Source organism: Nannospalax galili, unplaced genomic scaffold, assembly GCF_000622305.1.
Source record: "Nannospalax galili isolate Female #2095 unplaced genomic scaffold, S.galili_v1.0 scaffold35, whole genome shotgun sequence".
In the NCBI taxonomy this organism is placed as follows: Eukaryota; Metazoa; Chordata; class Mammalia; order Rodentia; family Spalacidae; genus Nannospalax; species Nannospalax galili.
In genome coordinates, this window is record NW_008336449.1 from 42,329 (window position 1) to 63,463 (window position 21,135).

The 21,135-nt window shown below is 44.5% G+C and overlaps 1 protein-coding gene and 1 non-coding gene across 2 annotated transcripts in view; one reads left to right on the forward strand and one right to left on the reverse strand.

Moving 5' to 3' along the window:
- Positions 1-21,135, reverse strand: part of Cacna1b (calcium voltage-gated channel subunit alpha1 B) — a gene marked incomplete in the record, with an annotated part of 220,698 nt that overhangs the window by 20,530 nt on the left and 179,033 nt on the right. The window contains 4 exon segments of the mRNA XM_029562551.1: positions 130-226; positions 6,632-6,759; positions 16,137-16,281; positions 18,303-18,394. Coding sequence (XP_029418411.1) covers positions 130-226; positions 6,632-6,759; positions 16,137-16,281; positions 18,303-18,394 — 462 coding nt within the window.
- LOC115070053 lies at positions 8,554-8,655 on the forward strand. The gene has a single exon (XR_003849255.1). It is a non-coding gene; the product is annotated as a U6 spliceosomal RNA (small nuclear RNA).

A 21,135-nucleotide genomic window follows, 5' to 3' on the forward strand; every position in this document is an offset into this window, starting at 1 on the left:
CAGACAAGTCCTAAGAAAGCAGGTGAGAGCCCATGAGTGTCCTGTGGGCTGAGCAAGGCCCAGGTGGGCCCAGTCGAACACAGACAGCTCCTGGGTCGGGTGCAGGGTCAGTGCAGGGTCAGGGTCTACCTTGTATGCAACTCGAGCCGGGCATTTCTTCCCCAGCCCCAGAGGTGGGGACATGTGTTTCAGCATCTCAAACATGTCATTGTAACTGATGCGCCCACTGGAAACCCATTCCAGAGGCCAGGCACAGTGGGGTGGTCCACAGGAGACACACGGCAGGAGGGGTAGAGCGGGGAGCGGGCAGGGGGAGGAAGCAAACAAGAAAACAGATCCAGTTAACCAAAGTGTTGGGTAAATATCCCAAATCAAAACAGGTAAAATGAGGGATTCTCTGCTTGACCTGACCCTTGCTTGCCCCCACCCCCAGCCTCACCTCCTCACGGCAGCCCAACGCAGGGCAGCGGGCAGGGTGATGTCTGAGCTAATGAACATGGAGGGGGTGAGGAAGGGCTGCATCGGGGCGGCTTTGGGTTATAAATTTATGACTTTACTCTTTTAGAACCACAGACAAAGCCAAATCAGAAAGAGCTAGTTCACCATGCAGGAAGCACTGGCCAGGCTATGTAGAGATAGGGCTGCAGCTGAGAGCCACAACAGCAACAGCAACTGTCAACTGTCTTAAAAGTCAGATCAGATTTGCTTCCAAATAAGGCCAGAGGGTAAGGTGGAGAGAAATCTACAGCAGACCAGAAAACTAGAGGGAGCCCTGAAGCTCCCTAGAAGGCTGAACTTGAAGATAGGGCAAGTCAGCTCCAAGCCCAGAGACGCCCGAGGCCAGCCCAGGGCAGGGCTGCTGCTGGGGTCAGGGCTGGATGGGAAGGAGACTGCAGGAAGGGAGGAGCTGAGTGGATGTGGCCTGGTGCCACTTGTGCCTCTGACAGCACAGGTTGGGAACAACAGGTAGGATGCACCCTTTGTGGGACCTGGAACCCAAGGCGGGGGACTCAGGGTAGAATCTGGGAGCTGGTGAAGAATATTCCCTAGTAGAGGGGCTATGGCATCCTACTACCCCAGAGCACCTGCCTGTGGGCTTGGGGATCTCGGAGACACAGCAGAGTCAAGCCTTTCCCTGGAAGGCAGATCTGCCCAGACCTTGCCCTTCGCTCACAGTTCCAGACCGGGGTAGGGGGGTGGGGGGCGGATTCTTGCTGGGCTGAGAACATCAATCTAGAAGCGACGCAGGAGAGCTCCTCTTTGCCCCTGACGCCTGTCCCCACCCTTTCCTACCCCCCAGGGACCTGGACACCTCTTCTGACCCATAAGGACAGCTGCTCCTGGTTTATTTGCCCCCACATACTCCTCCTCTGGTCCCTCAGCCTCTGGCCTGTCTGACCATCAGCCCATCCATAAGAATCTGCAGGAAAGCTTGGGGTGATGACTGGTTCCTTGGTAAAAGGCAGGACCTGTCTTACCCTCATGCCCCCAGCCAGCTGGTCCTAGCAGACACAGCCTAGCCAGGACAGAAATCTCCCTGGGCACTGTCTGAAGGCTGCCTTCCCCCAGCCAGCTGGTGGAGTAGGGAGATAAGACAGGGGACCAAAGCATCCAGGACACTGGAGTGTGGGGCAGGGCAGGACAGAGGAAAGAGAAGGTGAGGTGTTGTCATTCCCAAACAAGGCAGGAAGTGTGTGCAGTGTTTGCGGTTCGGGCAGGGAAGTATGTCAGATGGAGGCTCTGAAGTTGCAAACCTTGTAGGCCAACCTACGAGGGCAGTTCTTTCCTAAGCCAACGGGTGGCGCAATACAACGCAACAAACTGTACATATCCTTATAATGAACCTGGCAACTGGAAAGGAAATGTCACAGGTTATGGCAATAAGGCATGATGGAGCCCGTCCCATCCACCCACCCAGCCTGCGATGGGAAGATGAGCTATGAGCAGTTGTGGTGGTGGAGGTGAGAGGTATGGCTAGACAGGCCACTCCCTGCTGGGGACTATGACCTAGTATACCCCAGAAGGGGTATAAACCCAAAGATAATCCCTAGAAGTGAAGGTAGGCAGGAAACACTCAGAAAGGAGCAACTGTATGTTCTGTAGAGGCAGAATACACACCTACACCCACAGTCCCACCCCAAACCCCCACTCTGTACACTGTGCCATGCCTGTCCTTGATCAGTCTCACTTCAGCTTGTCCATGCCTTTGTTCTACCTGTTCCCTAACTCTCTGAGCACCAGAGGTCCTCTCCATATGTCTCCCTCTGACCCTGGCTCTCACTATAATGATGTACCCCCACCCATTTTTCCAACACAGCAACCCCATTCAGAGGTATACACTTATATGCCTCTTAATTGTTCCCATCTCCCTGGACATATTAGTGCTCCCTTGGAATTTATTGGCCCAGTCTACTAAGCCTCCTCCCAGGGATGACACCCCCGGGTCATCACTGATACTTCTTTCCTCCTATACTGCTATCCTCAGTTGCAAGTCTTGTCAAATCTACTTCAGGAAAAGGTGCTCCACATGAGCCAGACCCATATCTGGCTAACCTTGTTGGGCCCTAGGGACCATCATAAGGGGGCTGGACATGTAGGACCCCTGAGCCTCAAGACGGCCTAACCATCAAATCCATCAGATGATGAAGGTGGAAAAGTGTGGATACAGTATTATTAATCCCTGATTCAAAAGCTTTCCCAGTCTATCAACAAAAATCAAAGCTACTCAGTTAACCACAATTTCAAGGTCTTTCTCAGTTTCTAGTTTTTTTGATGATATTTTGTTATTTTTATTTTGGGTGTATGAATGTGCCTGCATGTGTGTAAGTGCCACTGTGTCGTACCATGCCCACAAAGGTCAGAAGAGAGCGTTGGATTCCCCTGGAACTGGAGTAACAGGTGATTCTTAGCCACTATGTGGGTACTGGGAATTGAACTGGGGACCTCTGCCTTCCTAGCACACGCATGTTCACACAATGCACACAAGACACATAACCACCCTAACATGTGAATACATGCATGCAATTACACATATGCACACAACATACATGTGCACTTACCATGTGCACTTACCACAGATACACAGGTATGTACATAAACTGTACATAAACAGTTCCCTTACACACACACTGAGATAAACTCATGGGTACACAAAACATGTGCATGTGTACATGTTATGCATGTGCCTGTGTGTACATGTGTGCATAATGTACATATATGTACTGCAACATGTGCATATGCATAGTGCACCTAGGCTCACACACCAATGTATATATATGTTCATATACATCCATGTTTGTACACATACATACATACATACACAAATGTTGGAAAGTTTGACAGTTTGGGTGTGGTTTCAAATTTTCTCTCAAAGTAGGAGGAAATCATGTGGTCACATGAGAAATAAACTCAACCAACTGCCAGGGTCACAGTGACCTCTGGTCTGTCCAGACATAGGACCTGCTTGGCTGCACTGTCAAGTCACCTATCTACTGAACTGTTCCTTTTTTTTTTTTTTTTTTTTTTATGCTCTGGTCTGTCCCGACATAGGGCCTTCTTGGGTGCCCTGTTAAAGCCCCCTTTTACTGAACTTTTCCTTTTTTTTTTTTTTTTTTTGAGACAGGGTTTCCCTGCAGCCTCAGCTGGCCTAGAACTCACTATGCAGACCAAGCTGGTCTCCATCTCACAGAGATATGCCTGCCTCTGCTTCCTGAGTGTTGGGATTGAAGGAATACATTACCACATTCGGCCTCTCTTAAGTATTCTTGAGAGAAACCAGCATCGGCCTCAAAGCACACAGAAATAGAGTTGTGCATGTGTTGCTCACAGGTGCCCTTGCATTTCAGGCTGGTTGGACTTATGTGTCATTTGGCATGTGTCACCTCTGATGCAAAATTTATGTTTGGCTGTCTCTTCTTCAACTGCCTGTGCCTTACAGGGCCCCTGGCTCTCAAACTCTTGAATTAGGAAACAGTCTGAACGCTCACTGTGCATTATCACAAAGCTGCTATCAGTGAAAGTCTACTTGCTAAGCATTACTATGCACACTACTCCCACTCTTGCTTGAGACTGACTGTAAGAACTAGGTGTACAACTCATAAAGACTAAGGAGACGCTGTTCTTTCACTGGAGGCCTTCATTGTTCGGTGCAAATTGCATCCTATAGAGCATCTATTTTTTGAGCACCTATTCCTTTTGGGAAAATGTTCTAGAAACAGCAGTGACTCTTCAAGTCACAGTCAGGATAATCTTCTGGGAGTGCTCCTGAATCATGTTGCAGTTAGAGTTTCTCCTGCCCTTTTCTTGACAAAGTCCAGTCTCCCCACTGCCCCCCAGTGACCTTCCTGACAACAGACCCAAAGTGCTATCCTTGAGCCTATGCATTCCAGTAAGAGTCCTGGGCATTGCAGGGCAAACATGTGGATGTATCAGATATGAGGGGGCTCTACAAAGCCCCCAAAATGGTCAAGTACACACTCAATAACAACAAAACTGCCCTGCTGCTACACTACGTAAAAACTAAAAATTTCTCATAGAAATGGAGAACACAGAGATGCTGTAGGTTCAAAATAGCCTTAACAGAAGAGACTTATGTCCCAGGCCCCGAATGCAATGTAAGACATGCCAGAACTATGACAACTTCATGAAGCAGCTTGGGATGTGGGCTGTGATGGGGCAAGTACTCTGGGGAGGCTGAAGGACAGAGGCCAGGGGAGCCGGGCCCAGCAGGAAAAAGAAAGCCCAGCCAGCCCCCAAGATCTCTGGGCTTATTGCGCACCCTCACACTGAGCTTCCAGTTAAGGAAAAGGATGCAGAGCCCAAGGAGCTTCCTGAGGAGCTTGTCCCCAGCCATCAGTCTGACCACAGTCTCTAGTTCACCAGAAATCTGAGCATATCCTGCCTGACTTTATCACCCAGGCTTTCTATCAGAAACCTGACCTCATTCTCCAGGCTATCCCACAGCGAAGTGCTAAACACAGAGCTGTAAAAAGTAGACAAAGGAAGGTGGGGAGCTGCATCCACCTGCAGTCTTCTTGTCCATCCCTAGGACACAGGAAGTGAACAGTCACCCATTCAACAAAAACTGTTCATTCATACCACAGTCCTTCCAACAACTGTAGTGAGGTAAGAGGAGACCTGTATATATCTTACCCAGTAGCCAGTTTTCTCACCCCCTCCATCTCCTACATACTACCCCACAGGAAGCAGCACTCAGCAACTACTGAGCAAGTGAATAAGTAAATGAGCAAGTGAACAAATGAAAAAGGAATGTGTGAGTATGATGGTTAATACTGATTGTCAACTAGAAAGCATCAAAAATCACCAAGGAAGCAAACCTCTGAGCTGTCTGTGAGAGAATTTCTAGGCTGGACTGAGGTAGGAAGACCCACCCTAAATGTAGGTAACACTGTTCCAAGGGCTGGGGTCCCGGATGGAATAAAAAGGGAAATGTGAGCTTAACTTCAGCCTTCATCTCTGGTTCCTGATTGTGACTAGCTGCCTAATCATGGACCATATCCCTTCTTAAGCTGTAAGCCAAAACCATTCTTCCCTAAAGTTGCTTTTTGTCAGGTATTTGATCACAGAATTCAGAAAAGTAACTAATAAAATGAGCAAGTGAACAAATCAATCAGTGAGTGAGAGAAGATGAAGGAATGTAAGTAAATGAATAAGCAATGAAAGTATCAATTGAATAAGTAGGTGAAGGAACAGACAGGTGAACAGGTGGAGAGCACCTACTGCCCTGTTTGCCTACCTTTCTGAATGTGGTCTCTGCCCTGGAGGTTCAGGATGACATGGATGTGCAGTGCTCTCTATAGAATATGGCTTCAAGCAACTTTACCTTTTGACCCCAAATCACTCCATGAGGTCCTTGCTATCTGGAAACAAATCACCCTTCCCTTATATAGCACAGTAATTCTTTCCAGCCCAATTAAAGGGTCTGAAACACACTAGGGCCTTTCTAGTTCTTCTGATTTTAATAGAAGTCCATCCAGTGTCTACCATATTCAATAGGGCCTGGGAACAGAGGGACACATTGGTTCAAGTCCCCAAGACAGATCACAAAGAAGGAAACCCCTGAGTCCATCAAGACAGTATCTTAAGACCCACATTATGGGAGGTGGGGCTATAACCCAGTTGGTATAGAGCTTGCCTAACCTGCACAAGCTCTGGGTTCAATCCCTGGCACCTAAAAAAAATCACATTAAGTTTTCCTTCAAAGTCCTCTGAGAATTACAGGGGTATATAGCCACACTGTCTCCACACCCTCCCCCACTGAGCCTCCATTACTCCTCACAAGACAGGCCTTGGGAAAAGGAAGGCCACTCCTGTGCACAGAGTTTGGAAACTTTCCCTGACCCCCAGGCATAGGCAGTCTCCTGAGGGCCGCAGTGAAGGTCTCAAAGACTGTGTCTCTGTCCTAGAGTTGCACCAAGGCATAGCGACTAAAAAGGAAAGTATCACTGAAAGGGGAAACCAGTGCCACCCTACATGGAATGGGGCAAATCCCTGGGTCCAGACCAACACCTGAGGGAAAAACTCACATGAAACTATCAAGACCACCCTGGCCCTGTCCTGCACCATGAATAATGACATCCCTCAGGACCACAGAGCACTGGGGCTCACTCACCACGCAGCTGGGTCGTACTCAGCCCAGACACGAATGAATTCATCCAGGTGGTGAGGCCCTAGGATGGAAGAGTCCCGAGTGAGGTACTCAAAATTGTCCATGATCACAGCAACGAAGAGGTTCAACATCTGCAGGATGGGAAGGAAAGGAAGCTGACACAAAAACCTCAGTAATGCCTCAGTAATGAGTGCTCCAACTTCAACTTTCAATCACAGTCTGAGCGAAGAGCTATCTAGACAGCAGAGGTCACTCTGACTTGAACAGGAAAGACCTGCTGCCCCACAGGCCTCTTTGCACTGGGACTTCTAAGGTCTCCTCAGTCCCCAGGTTTCTTAATCCCACATGTTTAATTCCAATATTTACTCCTCTGAAACCTCTGCTTTCTACCTAATTCAGACTCCATAATCTCTTATCCATGTTTTCTCTAACATCCAGGTAGATGTGAACAGGTTATGATGGCCACTGTCCTCCCACTCAGACCAGTCTTCTGTGGAAGTGGTAACCTTGGAGTTAGTAGCTTGGAAACTGCCAACTCACAGCTTGGGTTGTTTATTATTTGCTTTTCCTAATCAAGTTGAAATTAATGTAATACAACTCATAGTTTCAATATGTAATTTAATGCTGTCCCATTATAGGTACAAACCAATCTTATTTGTTGATGGACATTTGCATCATTTCCATCTTTTGGCCAAGGTGATTAATCTTTCTGTAAACGCTGATACTGAAATTCCTGTGCAAACATATCTTGTCATTTCTCTTGCTTGTATACCTAGGAGCGGCACTGCTGGGCCACATGGAAACGTTATAATTTTTTTTAGGGTAACTGCCAAACTTCTCAATAGCAGCCGCTGCTGCATTTCCATCTCTCCACCAGGAATGAATGTTCCTAGTTCTCTGCATCTGTGCCCTTACTCCCTATTTTCAATTTTAAACACGTATCATTAGAACTATCATACTGGGTGTAAAGTACTACTTCTTTGTGATTTTGACTTGCATTTCCATAATGAACAAAGATTCTGAGTATCTTTTCATATAATTGTTGGCTATCTGTACATCTTCTTTGGACAAATATCTACTCTGTAAATATTTGCTCATTTTATAAAATATTTTATTATTTTATGTGTATGCGTGTATTGCTTGCATGTAGATAAGTGCACTCATGTCATGCAATGCCCACAGAAGACAGAAGAGGCTGTCAGATCCCCTGGAATTGGAGTTCTGGACAGTTATTAGTTGCCATGTGGGTGCTGGGATTCAAACCTGGGTCTCCTGCAAGAATAGTCAGTGTTCTTCACCACTGAGCCATCTCTCCAGCCCCTTTGCTCATTTTTTAAAAAGTTATTTTGCTGTTGTTGAGTTGTAAGAGTTCAAAAATAACTTTCTTTGGTTTGGTTGGTTTTTACCTGCTTGGGGACAGGGTCTCACTAGATAGCACAGTTTCGTCTAGAACCCACAATCCTCCTGCCTCCACCTCTTAGTGCTGGCATTACAGGCATGTGCCACTACATCGGCCATAAGAACTCTTAAAATGCTGGATTTAATCCATTATCAGACGTTGTGAATTACAAATATTTTTCCCAACCTATAGATTGTATTTCCACATATTTGATACTGTGTTGAAAATTTGCCTATTATATTTTAACAATTTTAGCTCTTCTAGCTAGGCCTTTGATTACTTAATTTTTATATCAAGTGAAGTAGAAATTAAACTCTATTCTTTCATATTGAAATTACCCAGTTCCCACACACATACACCAACTTGCCTCTACCAACTGCATTATCACTAAAGGACAGAAAATTCTTTCCTGATGTGCACCCTTGTCAAAAATTAACTGGCCAGACTATAGGCAGAGCTATTGTTCTGCCAGCCCACTGCCCCTTGTAGTATGTTCAATAAACCTATTCCATTAAATAAAAAATATGTGCTCACTTCAGCAGCACATATACTAAATTTGGAACAACACAGAGATTAGCATGACCCTTGTGCAAAGATGACACAAATTCATGAAACATCCCATATTTTTGTTAATATGCTGGATGAATGTTATTTTGCCATTTGCTGTCAGGGTTCAATAAACCCCTGTCCAACTAAAAAAACAAACAAACAAAAAAAAAACCATAAAAACCAATTGGCCATAGGTGTTTGGGTCTATTTCTAAAGTCTTGATTCTCTTCACTGGCTTACATGTTTCTTTATGCCAACATTCTTTTGTTTTGTTTCAAACAGGGTCTCATGGCCCAGGCTGGCCTTGAACTTGCTCTGTAACAGAGGAATACCTTGGACATCTGATCTTCCTCTGGCCTGAGTGCTGGGTGTGTACCACCACACCCAGTTTATGTTGTGCTGAGGATCAAACCTAGTGTATTGTGCATGCTACACATGGATTCTACCAACTGATTTACATCTCCAGCTCCTTATTAAAATAGTTTGAAATTGTGGAAGGTGATTCCTTCAACTTTGTTTTTCAAGAGTGTTTTGGCTATTTCCTGGCAATTGAGCATTAATTTGAGGATCTGCTTCTCCATTTCTGCCCATTCCCCAAAAGACACTGGGATTTTGATTTATTGCATTTAATCAATACATCACTTGGGGAAGTATGGCCACTGTAATAATACCAACTTTTCCCACTTCATGAATATGAGCTATTTCCATTTAATTAAGTTTTCTTTGATTTCTTGTCATTACTGTCTATAGTTTTCATTGAATAAATTTCTCACTTCTTTGTTTATTTAATTACTAGTTATTTTATTCTTTTGGATGTCACTGGGAATGAAACAACTTTTTAAATTTCCTTTTCAGATCATTCGTTGCTGGTGAATAGGAACACCACAGGTTTTTGTTGATTCTATACCCTGAAACTGCTGACTTTATTAATAACTCTAGTCTTATTTTTTATCTGCAGACATTCTGTTGTGTTTTCTATGTATAAAATAATATTATCTGAAAACAGAGGCTGCTTTCAGGCAAGCAAGCACAAGGATCAGCTTAGGATTTAGTATGTTGTTAGTTTTCTCTCAGGATTTGAGGCTTTCATTTCTCATGTCATCTTTGGCCATGGTATAACAATGCTGGCTATGTAGAATATGTTCTCTCCTTTTCTGTTTTTGGGACAAGTCTGAGTACTAATTCTTTTATTATTCTACTTATTACTGTAGTGAAATATACATAGCAAGACCTTAATTTCCAACCACTCTAAATGCAGGTTTAAGCACACTCAGCTTGTTGTTGGACTGTCACTACCACCAGTCTCCAGAGTTCTCTCAAACTTCTGTAAATGTAACCCCATCCCCACTCAACACTATCTCCATGTTCCTCTTTTCTCATCCGCCATTCTAGTTCCAATCTCTGTGAATACCAAGGGATGTGATATTCATTGAATCACAGCATTTTCTGACCAGCTGCTTCCTTTACTTCAGTCCTGTGGATCAAACCCAGGGCTTTGCGCATGCCAGGAAAGCACTCTAGCACTGAGCTACACCCCTAGCTCTTACTTTTTTGAGACAGGGCCTCCTATGCTGCTCAGGTTGGCCTTAAACTCATAATGTAGCCCAGGCTAGCCTGAAACTTGTGATGATTCTGCCTTTGCCTCCCAAGTGCTGGAATTACAGGAGTGAGCCACCACACCTGGCAGACTAACTTACTTCTTTGATACTTCAATGACTTCAATGACTATACCTCAATGACTATAATGCCTAATGTCCTTATTTTACAAGCATGTATCAGAAATTTCTTCCTTTTGAAGTGTGAATAATATTCCATTATATGCTCATACCACATTTTTCTCATTGATTTATCTGCTGATGGAAACCATGACTGCTTCTTCCTTTTGGCCGTTGTGATAATGCTCCTGGCTGAGGCCCTGCTTTCAGCTCTTTCGGGTGTTCTCCCAAAATGGATCTTATGGGTTTCACATTGTGGTCCATTTAATTTTGGAGGGTCTTAGCGTCTTCCACAGCAGCTGCATCATTTTACATTCTTACTACTAGAGCACAAGGGTTTCTTTCCCAGTGTCATGGCATTTTCTCTTTCTTTTTTGAGAAATGTTAAGAGTGGCAATCCTAAGGAGTGGAACGTGGGATCTTATTATGGTTTAGATTTGCATTTCCTTGACAATGATGATTTCTTTTCATGTGTTTATTGGTCATTTTCCTCAGAGAATATCTACCAAGTCCTTTACCCATTTCTTAACTGGGTTGTTAGATTTTTGTTGTTGAGTTATACAAGTGTTTAGCACATTATTACTACCTTATCATAATTATGACTTGCAATTTCTTGGAATGCCTCTTTATTTTATTGACAGTGTCCTTCACTGTATAAGAATTTTTAACTATGAGTAGTCCAATTATCTATTTGTTTTACTGCTGTGATTTTGGTGTCAAGTCTCAGTCTCATTTGCTAAATATAAGGCTGTGAACTTGTACACCTGTTTTCTTTTAAGAGTTTGCTATTTGGGCCATATACTTTTTGGAAAAAGAGTTTTATAGTCCTATTTATTTTACTTTTTAAATTTTTACTTACTTATTTTTACTTTATGTTTATGAGTGCTTTGCCTGCATGTAGAAATGCACTACTGCATGTATGAGTACAATGCCCATAGAGGTCAGAAGAAGAAATTGGATCCCTTGGAACTGGAGTTACAGCTGGTTGTTAGTTGACATGTGGGTGTTGGAAATTGAACCCAGGTCCTCTGCAAGAGCAGCCAGTGCTCTTAACCAATGGGCCATCTCTCCAGCCTCAAGAGTCTTATAGTTTTATTTCTTACAATTAAGCCTTTGACTACTTTTAAGTTAATGTTTGTGTACAGTATGAGGTAGGAGGCAACTTCTTACTTTTGCATGTGGATATCCAGTTTTCCAAACACTATTTGTTGAATGCTGTCCTTTCACAACTAAGTTGTCTTAAGCTTTTCTTTTTTGAGAAGGTTTTTGGTTACTGAGTCAAGCTTCTCCCTTCTTGAGTCAGGTATAGAATTTGTGCACTTCTAGGAATTTGTCTATTTCAGCAGCTTGGGTTCTACATACAGGATATTTAACACGTCTAAGTCTCCGTCTCTTCATTGTGATAATGATAATCTTAGGCTGAAAGACTGGAATACTAAATACATCAGCAGATTGTCATCACCAACTTCACTTCCTATTATTCTGTCAGTGCCTCCCTATTCTGAACAAGGTGACCAAATCACAATCTCTACTGCCCCCAAAATTTCATTTTTCAGCTTCTCTTCTCTGTCACACCAAACTGCCCCCAGTGTTTTAAAGCATGCATCATAGTGGATCCCAGCTGTAAGTAGGAATAGAGAAGACTAAGCTCCAGTCCACGTCTTCTCTGTTTCAGGTAAGGAAAGGGCACCAAGTGAGCTAAGAGCCATAGAACAAAGTACAGAGGCCACCAGATAACTGTTTCGTAAGAAAACAGTGGGAGCTAAACCCAAGGATTTCCTGGCTCATGTTGGACAGTCTAGAGAGTGATGGCCTGTGTGTGGTATAGTATCACATATGTGGCTCTCTGTAGGGCCCTACCTGCAGCCAGGCAGAATGAGGGTAGGCTAGTGGGTTTATGCCCTTGGGTAAACTGGCTTTTGCAGTACCAGATATCTTTGAACAGCAGAGTCCAAGGCTCACATTCTCTACAGAACAGTGATTCTCCAGAATACCTACCCTCACAGTTGCACACAAGGGTCTCCTCAAGGAACAGATGATGACCCCAAAATATAGATCCACCCCAACCTTGGTTTCTGGCAGTTAGCAAGACATAGTTCTTTACGTTTTCCATAGTTCTCTATAGGAAGCCTATGTGTCTCAGGTTCATGCCTTTCCCAAACACCCGACCCTCTGCTATAGCCTCCAAAATTTATAGTACACCCTCAGCAGAAGTCTTTCTGTTTTCATCTTCCGCCACTGTTATTCTTCTCACACTAGCTGATGCCTAAGAGTCCTCCCTCCACTCCTCTTTTAAAACCCTGTAGTAACATTCATACACCTACTAACATTCTCCTTCCTCCATAGAAATTCATTGTTGTACTCTGAAGACCCACAGGGGTGGGCTTGCTGCTGCCTGACCTCTCTAGTTCCCAACTTCTCATCTTAGTCATCTCAGCTACTGCTGGTCTGCAGTGACAACCAAAGGGAGGCCCATCACTGAATCCCATGTCCCATGCCACCGATGCTACCTGTGTTTTCAGCTCACTCACTCTAATATCTGTATCCCATACCTTCTCTGTCCACACATGAACCTCCTATCCAAATACTGTCCCTGCTCCCCCCTCTTTCTGTTCCCAGCATGGACCACATCCAGTACCATGACCACACTCTCATAACCACACCTTTTATTCTTCCTTATGGCTGTCTGAGAAATTCTAAATCTGCAAAGTATGTTCCTTTATCCCTGTTTCTGGAGGTGAATGTGGCTGAAGAGAAGCACTGACAATGTCAATGGCTCCACTCAAGTGTCCAGCCTAATCTGAGTAGCTCCTTGAACTTCTGTTAGGCCATCTGCTCTTGGTAGGCCCTTGTCTCTCCTTACCACTTGAACCCACTGTAAGAAGGCCTCCCCCAATAAAGACCAGTGAAAACTAACCAGTTTATCAAAACTCAGACTACAGGTTGGCTCAGTTGGTTAAGTGCTCACTACATAAGCATGAGAAACTAACTTTGGATCCCCAGCACCCACATAAAAGCCAGATACAGAGGTACACATCTATAACCACAGCACTGGTGGGGTAGACAGGTAGATCCCTTGAGCTCATGAGCCAGCCCATTTAGCAAATTGATGAGCTCCAAGTTCCATGAGAGCGCCTGTCACAAAAATAAGATAGAGGGTGATTAAGGAAAACATTTGACATGGACCTCTGGCTTCTACATGCACATGCACCCACACATGGCACACACCCATATAAACAAATACATAACCACACGCACCCAAAAGCAAAAAAAAAAGTGAGGGGGGCAGAACTGGGGAGATGACCCCAGGACAAGAGCACTTCCTGCTCCTTCAAAGGAGAATTCAGTTCACAGCATCCACATCAGGGGGCTCACAACTGCCTTTGACTAGCTCCAGGGACCCTGACAGCCTCTTCTGGCCTCTGCAGTCTCTCTCTCTCTCTCTCTCTCTCTCTCTCTCTCTCTCTCTCTCTCTCTCTCTCTCTCTCTCTCTCACCCTCTCTCCCCCACACCCACACACACACACACACACGACACTCATACATACACATAAGAAAATCTTTTTTGGTTTTTTGGGTTTTTTTTTTTTTAAAGATAAGGTCTCCCTGGAGCCACAGCTGACCTGGAACTCACTATGTAAGCCAGGCTGGCCTTCATCTCACAGAGATCTGCCTGCTTCTGTCTCCCAAGTGCTGGAATTAAAGACATGTGCCACCACACCTGGGTTACATAAGTAAATCTTTTTTAAAAATTCAGATTCCAAGCAGGGCATGATGGCACACGCCTTTAACTCCAGCAGAGGCAGGCGGATCTCTGTGAGTTCAAGGCCAGCCTGGTCTACATAGTGAGTTCTAGGACAGCTGGAGCTACAGGGAGACCCTGCTTCAAAAAGACCAAAAAAAAAAAAAAAATCAGATTCCTGTATCCTTCTCCTAGAGATCCTGGTATAAGTAAGTTTTAGGCAGGGCCCAGGGCTTGCTCCTCCTCCTCCTCTTCTTCTTATGTATAATATGTAAATGGTGTATGTACTTATTCTAGTTCTCATGTGTGGACACTATTCATGTGCATGTGTGTGTATAGGCCTGAGGTTGACATAAAGTGTCTTCCTTAATCACTCATCCACCTTAGTTTTTGAGACAGGGTCTCTCATTAAACAGAGCTCACTGATTTGGCTATATTGACTGGCCAAAGAGTTTCAAGGAATACAACCAACCCCACACTATGCTCCCCTCAACACTGGAGTTACAGATGAGTGCCAGGTTTTACACCGGTGCTAAGGATCTGAGCTTAGGACCCCATGCTTGAGCACCAGGTTACTTTACTGATTGAGTCATCTCCATAGCCCTAGGAATTATACTTCTAACCAGTACCCAAGTGATTCATGATGCTTAAGCCACAAATAAGTAACTGGGCTGTAATTTGTAGCATGAACCCAGAGGACATGCTCCAGGCCCACAGATACCCCAACACAAGAATAACCTATTCACATCTCTAGCCCCAAGATCTGTGCAGTGTGTCTCAACTCCCTTTTCACTCATGCATGCAGGACTCTTATACTTCCAATCTCAGAGGGAGTTTTCTAATCACACTTAGAAAATTCCAGAGTATGGTTTTCTTTTTTCTTCTTTAATCAGGTCAGCTCTACCTTTAAGTTAGGCCAGTCCCACCAACTGCCCCACCTTCCCTATGCCACTGTCTCCCATAATGGCCTCCCTGCTCACTCTGAAGCCCCATTCCTAACTTTCCAAACAGAAGCCAGAACCAAACTATACATATCTAGTAGATCATTCCATGTTCCTGCTCCAAGGTCACCAGGGCTCTATACAATGAAGCCCCAGTCCACTGACCTCTTCCACCTAAATCAGTGTCTCCACTCATCACCTTATATACACTAGGTGGGCACTGTTTCTTTATACTCCTTCACCACAGTGGCCAGACACAAAGGAGCAACTGTCCCTCAAACTCTAACTGATAGGTAAAGTAGATGATGGATGAATCTGGTTGATTGGGAGAAAGCCCCAGGACACAGATAAAACTCCAGCGGAAGAGAGTTTATTAGCAAAAGAACACATGAGACAGATTCCCTTCCAGGCAGGGAAAATGTCTGCCCTGGGTCGTGACCTGGGGTCTTTTATAGGGGGAGGCTTCTGGGGGGTGCAGAAGGTGGGAAGATGTATTTTTTAAAAGTTAGGCTGGAGGGGTGGCAGGAGAGTGGGACTGTTAAAACCTGCTCCCTTCTGTCTGTCGGCCAGGATCTGGGTCAGGAAGTGTCTGTTTTTGTCCTCTTAAGATAAGGGAAAAACTGCTGTGCTGAAGCAGCTCCTGAGGTCTCTGGTTAAAAGGTGGAATCTGTTTATCTTGTCTTCGGAGACCAAAGGAAAAGCAAGCTGCCTTTTAGAAGAGTCTGCTTCTCTTGACTTCAAAGACCAGGGTGCTTATCAACTCGGTTCCCTTTTCTCAGGGGCTTGGGAGGTCCGTGAGGCCCTGTTGATGAGGGGGTGGGGCTATCTGAACCTTAATATTAACAATTTCTGCAAGTTAAGAAGGGGCCTCTCTCAGGTGTGGTAGCACAGGCCTTTAATCTCAGCACTCGGGATGCAGAGGCAAGGTGAATTTCTGTGAGATTGAGGTCAGCCTGGTCTACATAGAAAGTTCCAAGCCAGCTGGGGCTACAAGGAGACCCTGTCTCCAAAACAGTTAATGTGGCACCTGCTGAGAGAACAAAAGCCTTAAGTGTGGGCCTGGTATATAATGTGAACTGGGTCAAAGTCAGGGAACAACAGGAGATGTGAGGCGCTGAGGTGGGCTGAGACAAGTAGACATGGACACAGTAGCCAGGACTTACCAGAAAGGAACAAAGGAAGATGAAGGAGACAAAATAAAAGTAGGCAAAGTCGCTCCCACATTCACTGGCGTTGGCATAGGGGTCGCAGGCCCGGTTGCCCAGACAAGACAGCATGATCTCATGCCAAGCCTCCCCGGTGGCACTCCTGAGAAGGACAGAACTGTGAGCACACAAAGGCAAGCCCAGAGAGAACATCCAGCAAACCCAGAGATAAGCCAACAGTGTCCTTGGGACAGGTGGGTAGAGTGCAAACCCTTTTCCGGGCAAAGCCTGGGTGGCAGACTTCCAAATCAACCACTAAGAAAGCACTGGAAGTGGTCAAGTAAACTGGGAGCTGGCTCATGGTAGATACTCTTCTGAGGATACAACATGGTCTAGCACACTCCCAACTTCCTCCAGAACTCAATGGTCCTCATCTTATTCATGTCAAGAACCCTACCCAGCCTTCTCAAGTGAAAAATTCTGTGGTCAGTCTGGCTACGACTCAATGTTCTGCCATCAGTCCATCTGCCTTCAGAAAGTAGCACTGTTCTCCATTATCATAGTTGAGCTGTCCTGAGAGCTCCCAAGTAATCTCCTCCTCTGATCCACAGTATATAGGTTGGTCTTCTCACTTCTCTCAAAACCTTCCCACAACTCTTTTTACTAATGACAGAAGCCCACATTTACATGCCTGTCCCGTGTCTCAGAAAGTTGCAATCTGCCCCCCCCATCTTTACCTCCCTCCCTGCTCAGTCCATTCTCACAGTGGCTTCTACTCCTCAAATATCTTGCCCCACCCCCAGCAGCCACCTATGGGACTTTTGTTCCTAGACATATGGCCAGCATAGAAGTAGAAGGTCTATACATGTAGCCAGCCCTGGGCAGGAGCACAGACTACTGCCCACTGATGTCATCAGGATGGGGAGCTTCCTACAGGCTTGCTGCTCCACCTGAACCAGCATGATGACAAAAGAGCTTCTCATGACATAAAGCTCAGGAGGAACAGAAATCTTTGAGGACAAAGGTGTCAAACTGAAGCTGACTTCTTAAGTTTGCTCCAAATCTTTGCGGCCCAAGGCAGAATATTAATACATGATGAAATGAAATTAAGCTATCAGCTGAAGCCCAGAGAAACATGATTTAGGGGAGTATAATCCTGAAGATAAGCTGTCTACTGAAAACGCTCTTCAGGCACCTCAATGAAGCAGTTCTAGGTTGGTGTTCCCTCTTCTCCCAGGAACTGCAATGAGCCCAGGATACATCTACAAATTGGAGGGCCATTTCCCCCAGGGCTGGATAATGCATTTGTATAAGGGAACAGATGTGGTAAAATCTCAGGAGGGAGTCACAAGGTAGAGTCTAGTAGCATGGCTCACTATCAATCCCTACAAAGAGCTCATTTCCTCTGCCTGAAGCCATAGGTGGAAAAATAAAGAGACCAAGGAGGCAGGGAAACACACCACATCTCCATCCAGAGCCCAAGTTGTTTAATCAGAAGGGTGGCCATCCAGCCGATGAAGGATGTGCCGCACCTGAGAAGCCTGATCCTCAACACACCTGGAAAAGGGTGGAGGTATCTACAGGCCCTGAAACTTGTGCCACTAGAACTTAGGTGTCACTTGCTGCATTTCTGAAAGCATCCAGGAGTCTAGGAAACTACAGTTCTAGTGAGGGCAATGGGTGTAAGGCAGAGAATGGAGGCATGTTCAAATCACCAGTTCTGACCAGCTGGGTTCCTTTGGCCACTGAATGGTTGGCAAACTCTGTCAGAAGCTCTGCTTCTGTCACACACCAATTCAGGTGACAAATATGGAGAGCAGGTGCAAAGCGTGAGGCCAGCATGTTAAGAGGGACCCTGCCAGATACCTCCCTGACCTCCCAGACCACAGCATCTCCAGACACCTTTAGGCTATCACCAGGAAGAAGAGACTATGGTAGAGACTGGCTTGGCCCAGGGGCCCCAGATTCCCTCCCCTAGGAACTTCTTTTCAGTCTATCTGAAGGCCAGGGCAGACACCAAGAGCCCTTTGGTAAGGGTGAGCAGAGGGAAAGAACTGGAAAGGCCCACTGAAGAGAAGCAGCATGATTCTGGTATTGGAAAGGAGTAGTCTCCATGAGTGGCATCCACCTTTCTTTATCCCAAATGAAAAGAGAACATGTTCTCTAGGCTGACAAACAACATACCTGAACAACAGCATCAAGGCTTGTAGGAATGTCCGGAAGTTGTTGTGTCGGTTGATGCTGGTGTCATCATCGAGGGCAATGTTTCCAAAAACCTGAAATAGAGAAAAATGGCAATATACAAACACTGTAGATCTTGGGAGCTGTGATCAATAAACTCAGCAAGAGAAGTTACATATGCGATATAGGGGACCTCACGAGGGACAATGTTACCTGGGGCCAGTGTGGTTCCTGGCACAGATGATGACTTGGTGAACACACCCATGTCCCACAGCTTAGCACATGCAAGTTGGGGCTTTGAGGCTGCCCAGGGACACAAATCTGAACAACTGGGACAAATGGAGGAGGGGCTCTGCTATGAGTAGGCAAGTCTTTCAGGTCACTAGCTAATTCACGATTCCAAAACTGTAATTACTTTGGTAACAGGAGATCATAAGAAATGTTCCGAATCCCCTGTACAAAAAAAACACTGCAGGCTTTTATGTAATCTGATGGACTGTTTTCAGGGTAAGGAATGAAGAAGAGTGAAGAGCCATGCTGAGCCTGATACCTGGACTCTAGCTAAACATATGTGAACTGTGAAAGAAAAGTTCCCAAAAATGACTCTTGCACCTTGCGCTGAACTTCCTGCAAGACTGGCCAACTGATTATCACTCCAGAGATTATGGAGAGTTTGGAATGTTGCAGGTCCAGAGTCTAATTACCATTTATCTCAGGCCATCTTTAGCCTCCTGAACAGCTACTCCTTGCCCACCTCTGTTTCTGATCTAACATCCTGTGACTAACAGATAAAAAAAAGTTTTAGAATGTATTATCCTAGCAGACCACCAGGTCTCACCAACAAAAGGCTAAGAATGTCATCAGATAGCATCTGAGACCTATAGTAAAAATCTCCTGCTTTCCTGCGACCCACCTACTGAATGTATCCTCCAATGTATTTGAAGTTGTCTTGATTTATGACTTTTCTTTGTTCTGTTAATGTATAAACGTAAGGCAACCGTTGCCACGCTGGAACATGGAATTTGGGGTAACCTGTATCTGTGTTCCCAGGCCATGGTCATTCATATTTGCCTCTAGAATAAACTATCTCTTATCCCCTTTGAGGTGAGAGTTATGCTTTTGTGTCGACAGAACCATCAAGCCTCCACAAGGATTAGTGACACACATGCTCTTGTATAGTGACAGACCAAAGCATCAAAAATATGTATATTTGTTTTCAATAGCATCAAATTTCAGAAAATTTCAAATTGAAAAACTCCAACCTGAACTAAGTTTTAGAACTCAGCTAAAGTTCAAGACACTGGCACCTCCCATCACAAATTAATACTTGGCCCACTTCCTGTCTCCACTGTTAGGAAGTGGCTAAGGTTTACAGCTAGGATATTGCTTTACATGTTTTGAATGCCCGCCCCCACTGCTCCACCCCAAAGAGTACTCTTTCACAAAATTTTTAAAAAGGTACATTATTGTTAAGTACAGTGATCTGGTGGGATCCTGCCTACACTCTGCCCAAGAGTTCTTCAGGAACATTTAACCTCCTGTAAAGGGTGGAAGCTGCCCTTCAGACCGGCTGCCTACCAACACAATAACCCATCATGCAGCCACCAATCGAAGAACAAATGCAACAGCCTAAGCCATGCTAGGCCTGAGGGCCACCTAGCTCTCAAGAACATTGCCATATGACTTCCCAGAGAAATGGGAGTGAGCAAAGGGCTTGCTGACAGCCCAACCTGTGGTATCTTGGTTTCTTCCACCACAAAGCAGTGCTTCTGAGGATTTGTTTACTCAGTGCTTACACCAATATCTGGCTCACAGTAACTGATCATTTCAGCTTATTATTATCATCATTGATATCCTTTTAAAAAATCTGGATGATCCTTTTTTTTAAGGAATATAAAACTACTTACTGACCACTGTTCACCATTATTTACAATAAAGTAAACAATATACAGTTGGATAACATTCTGATACTACAAAGTTTTTTTCCTGGCTGCTGTTTGAACCAGTAACCCAAATTCTGAAAAGATTAAGTCTACCAGTAAGGAATGAATCAGGGTTAAGAAAAAGCATGCAGGTCAATAATTTGTATTACCAAATTTTATTCATTCATCCATGTCAACAGTCCTAATATCGTCAATATCTCTAACCATAATTGCATTTCCATGAGCTTAGATGTTCCATGAATCATAACCTTTTAGTACAGATTTCAACTTACTGAAAAGGAATGGCTCACTAGAGGAAACTAGAAGAAAATCCATTTAAGTCTTATTAGCTAATTAAAACAAACTATTTGTCTAGTTTCTTTGAGTGTAAGAATTGGGTTAGTAGCAACAAATTTTGAAAATAAACTGCATTTATGTGAAAATATACATAAATTCTCATGTGGCTGCTTTTTAAAATTATCCAACCTCAACTGTCCACTAACTATATAATCACCTATTTAATTTGGAAGGTTACGGCTTCAGGAAAATTTTCAACTGAACCAAAGTGACTTCTTCAGTTGTTCACAATGATAGAATCTCATCAGAGTGTGTTAGCACCCATGGTTTTTGTTTTGGTGAACTATTAAAAAAGACAAACAAACCAGTCACGTTAAGTATTTTATGCATATACACACATATAAACAAAACCAGAATGGTCCTTTTGCATCCCAGTTAAAAATAAGTTCTGACATTTATAGAAAAAGCTGTTCTTCAATGCAGAGGAAGATACAGCATGGCATCAAATATCCTACAGTTAAAGGAAGCAACTACAGAAAGCTTTTATTTGCTCAAAGTAACCAGTGCTTTCTAATGCAAAACAAAAAACCAAAAACACCCCAACAACTATCGATACT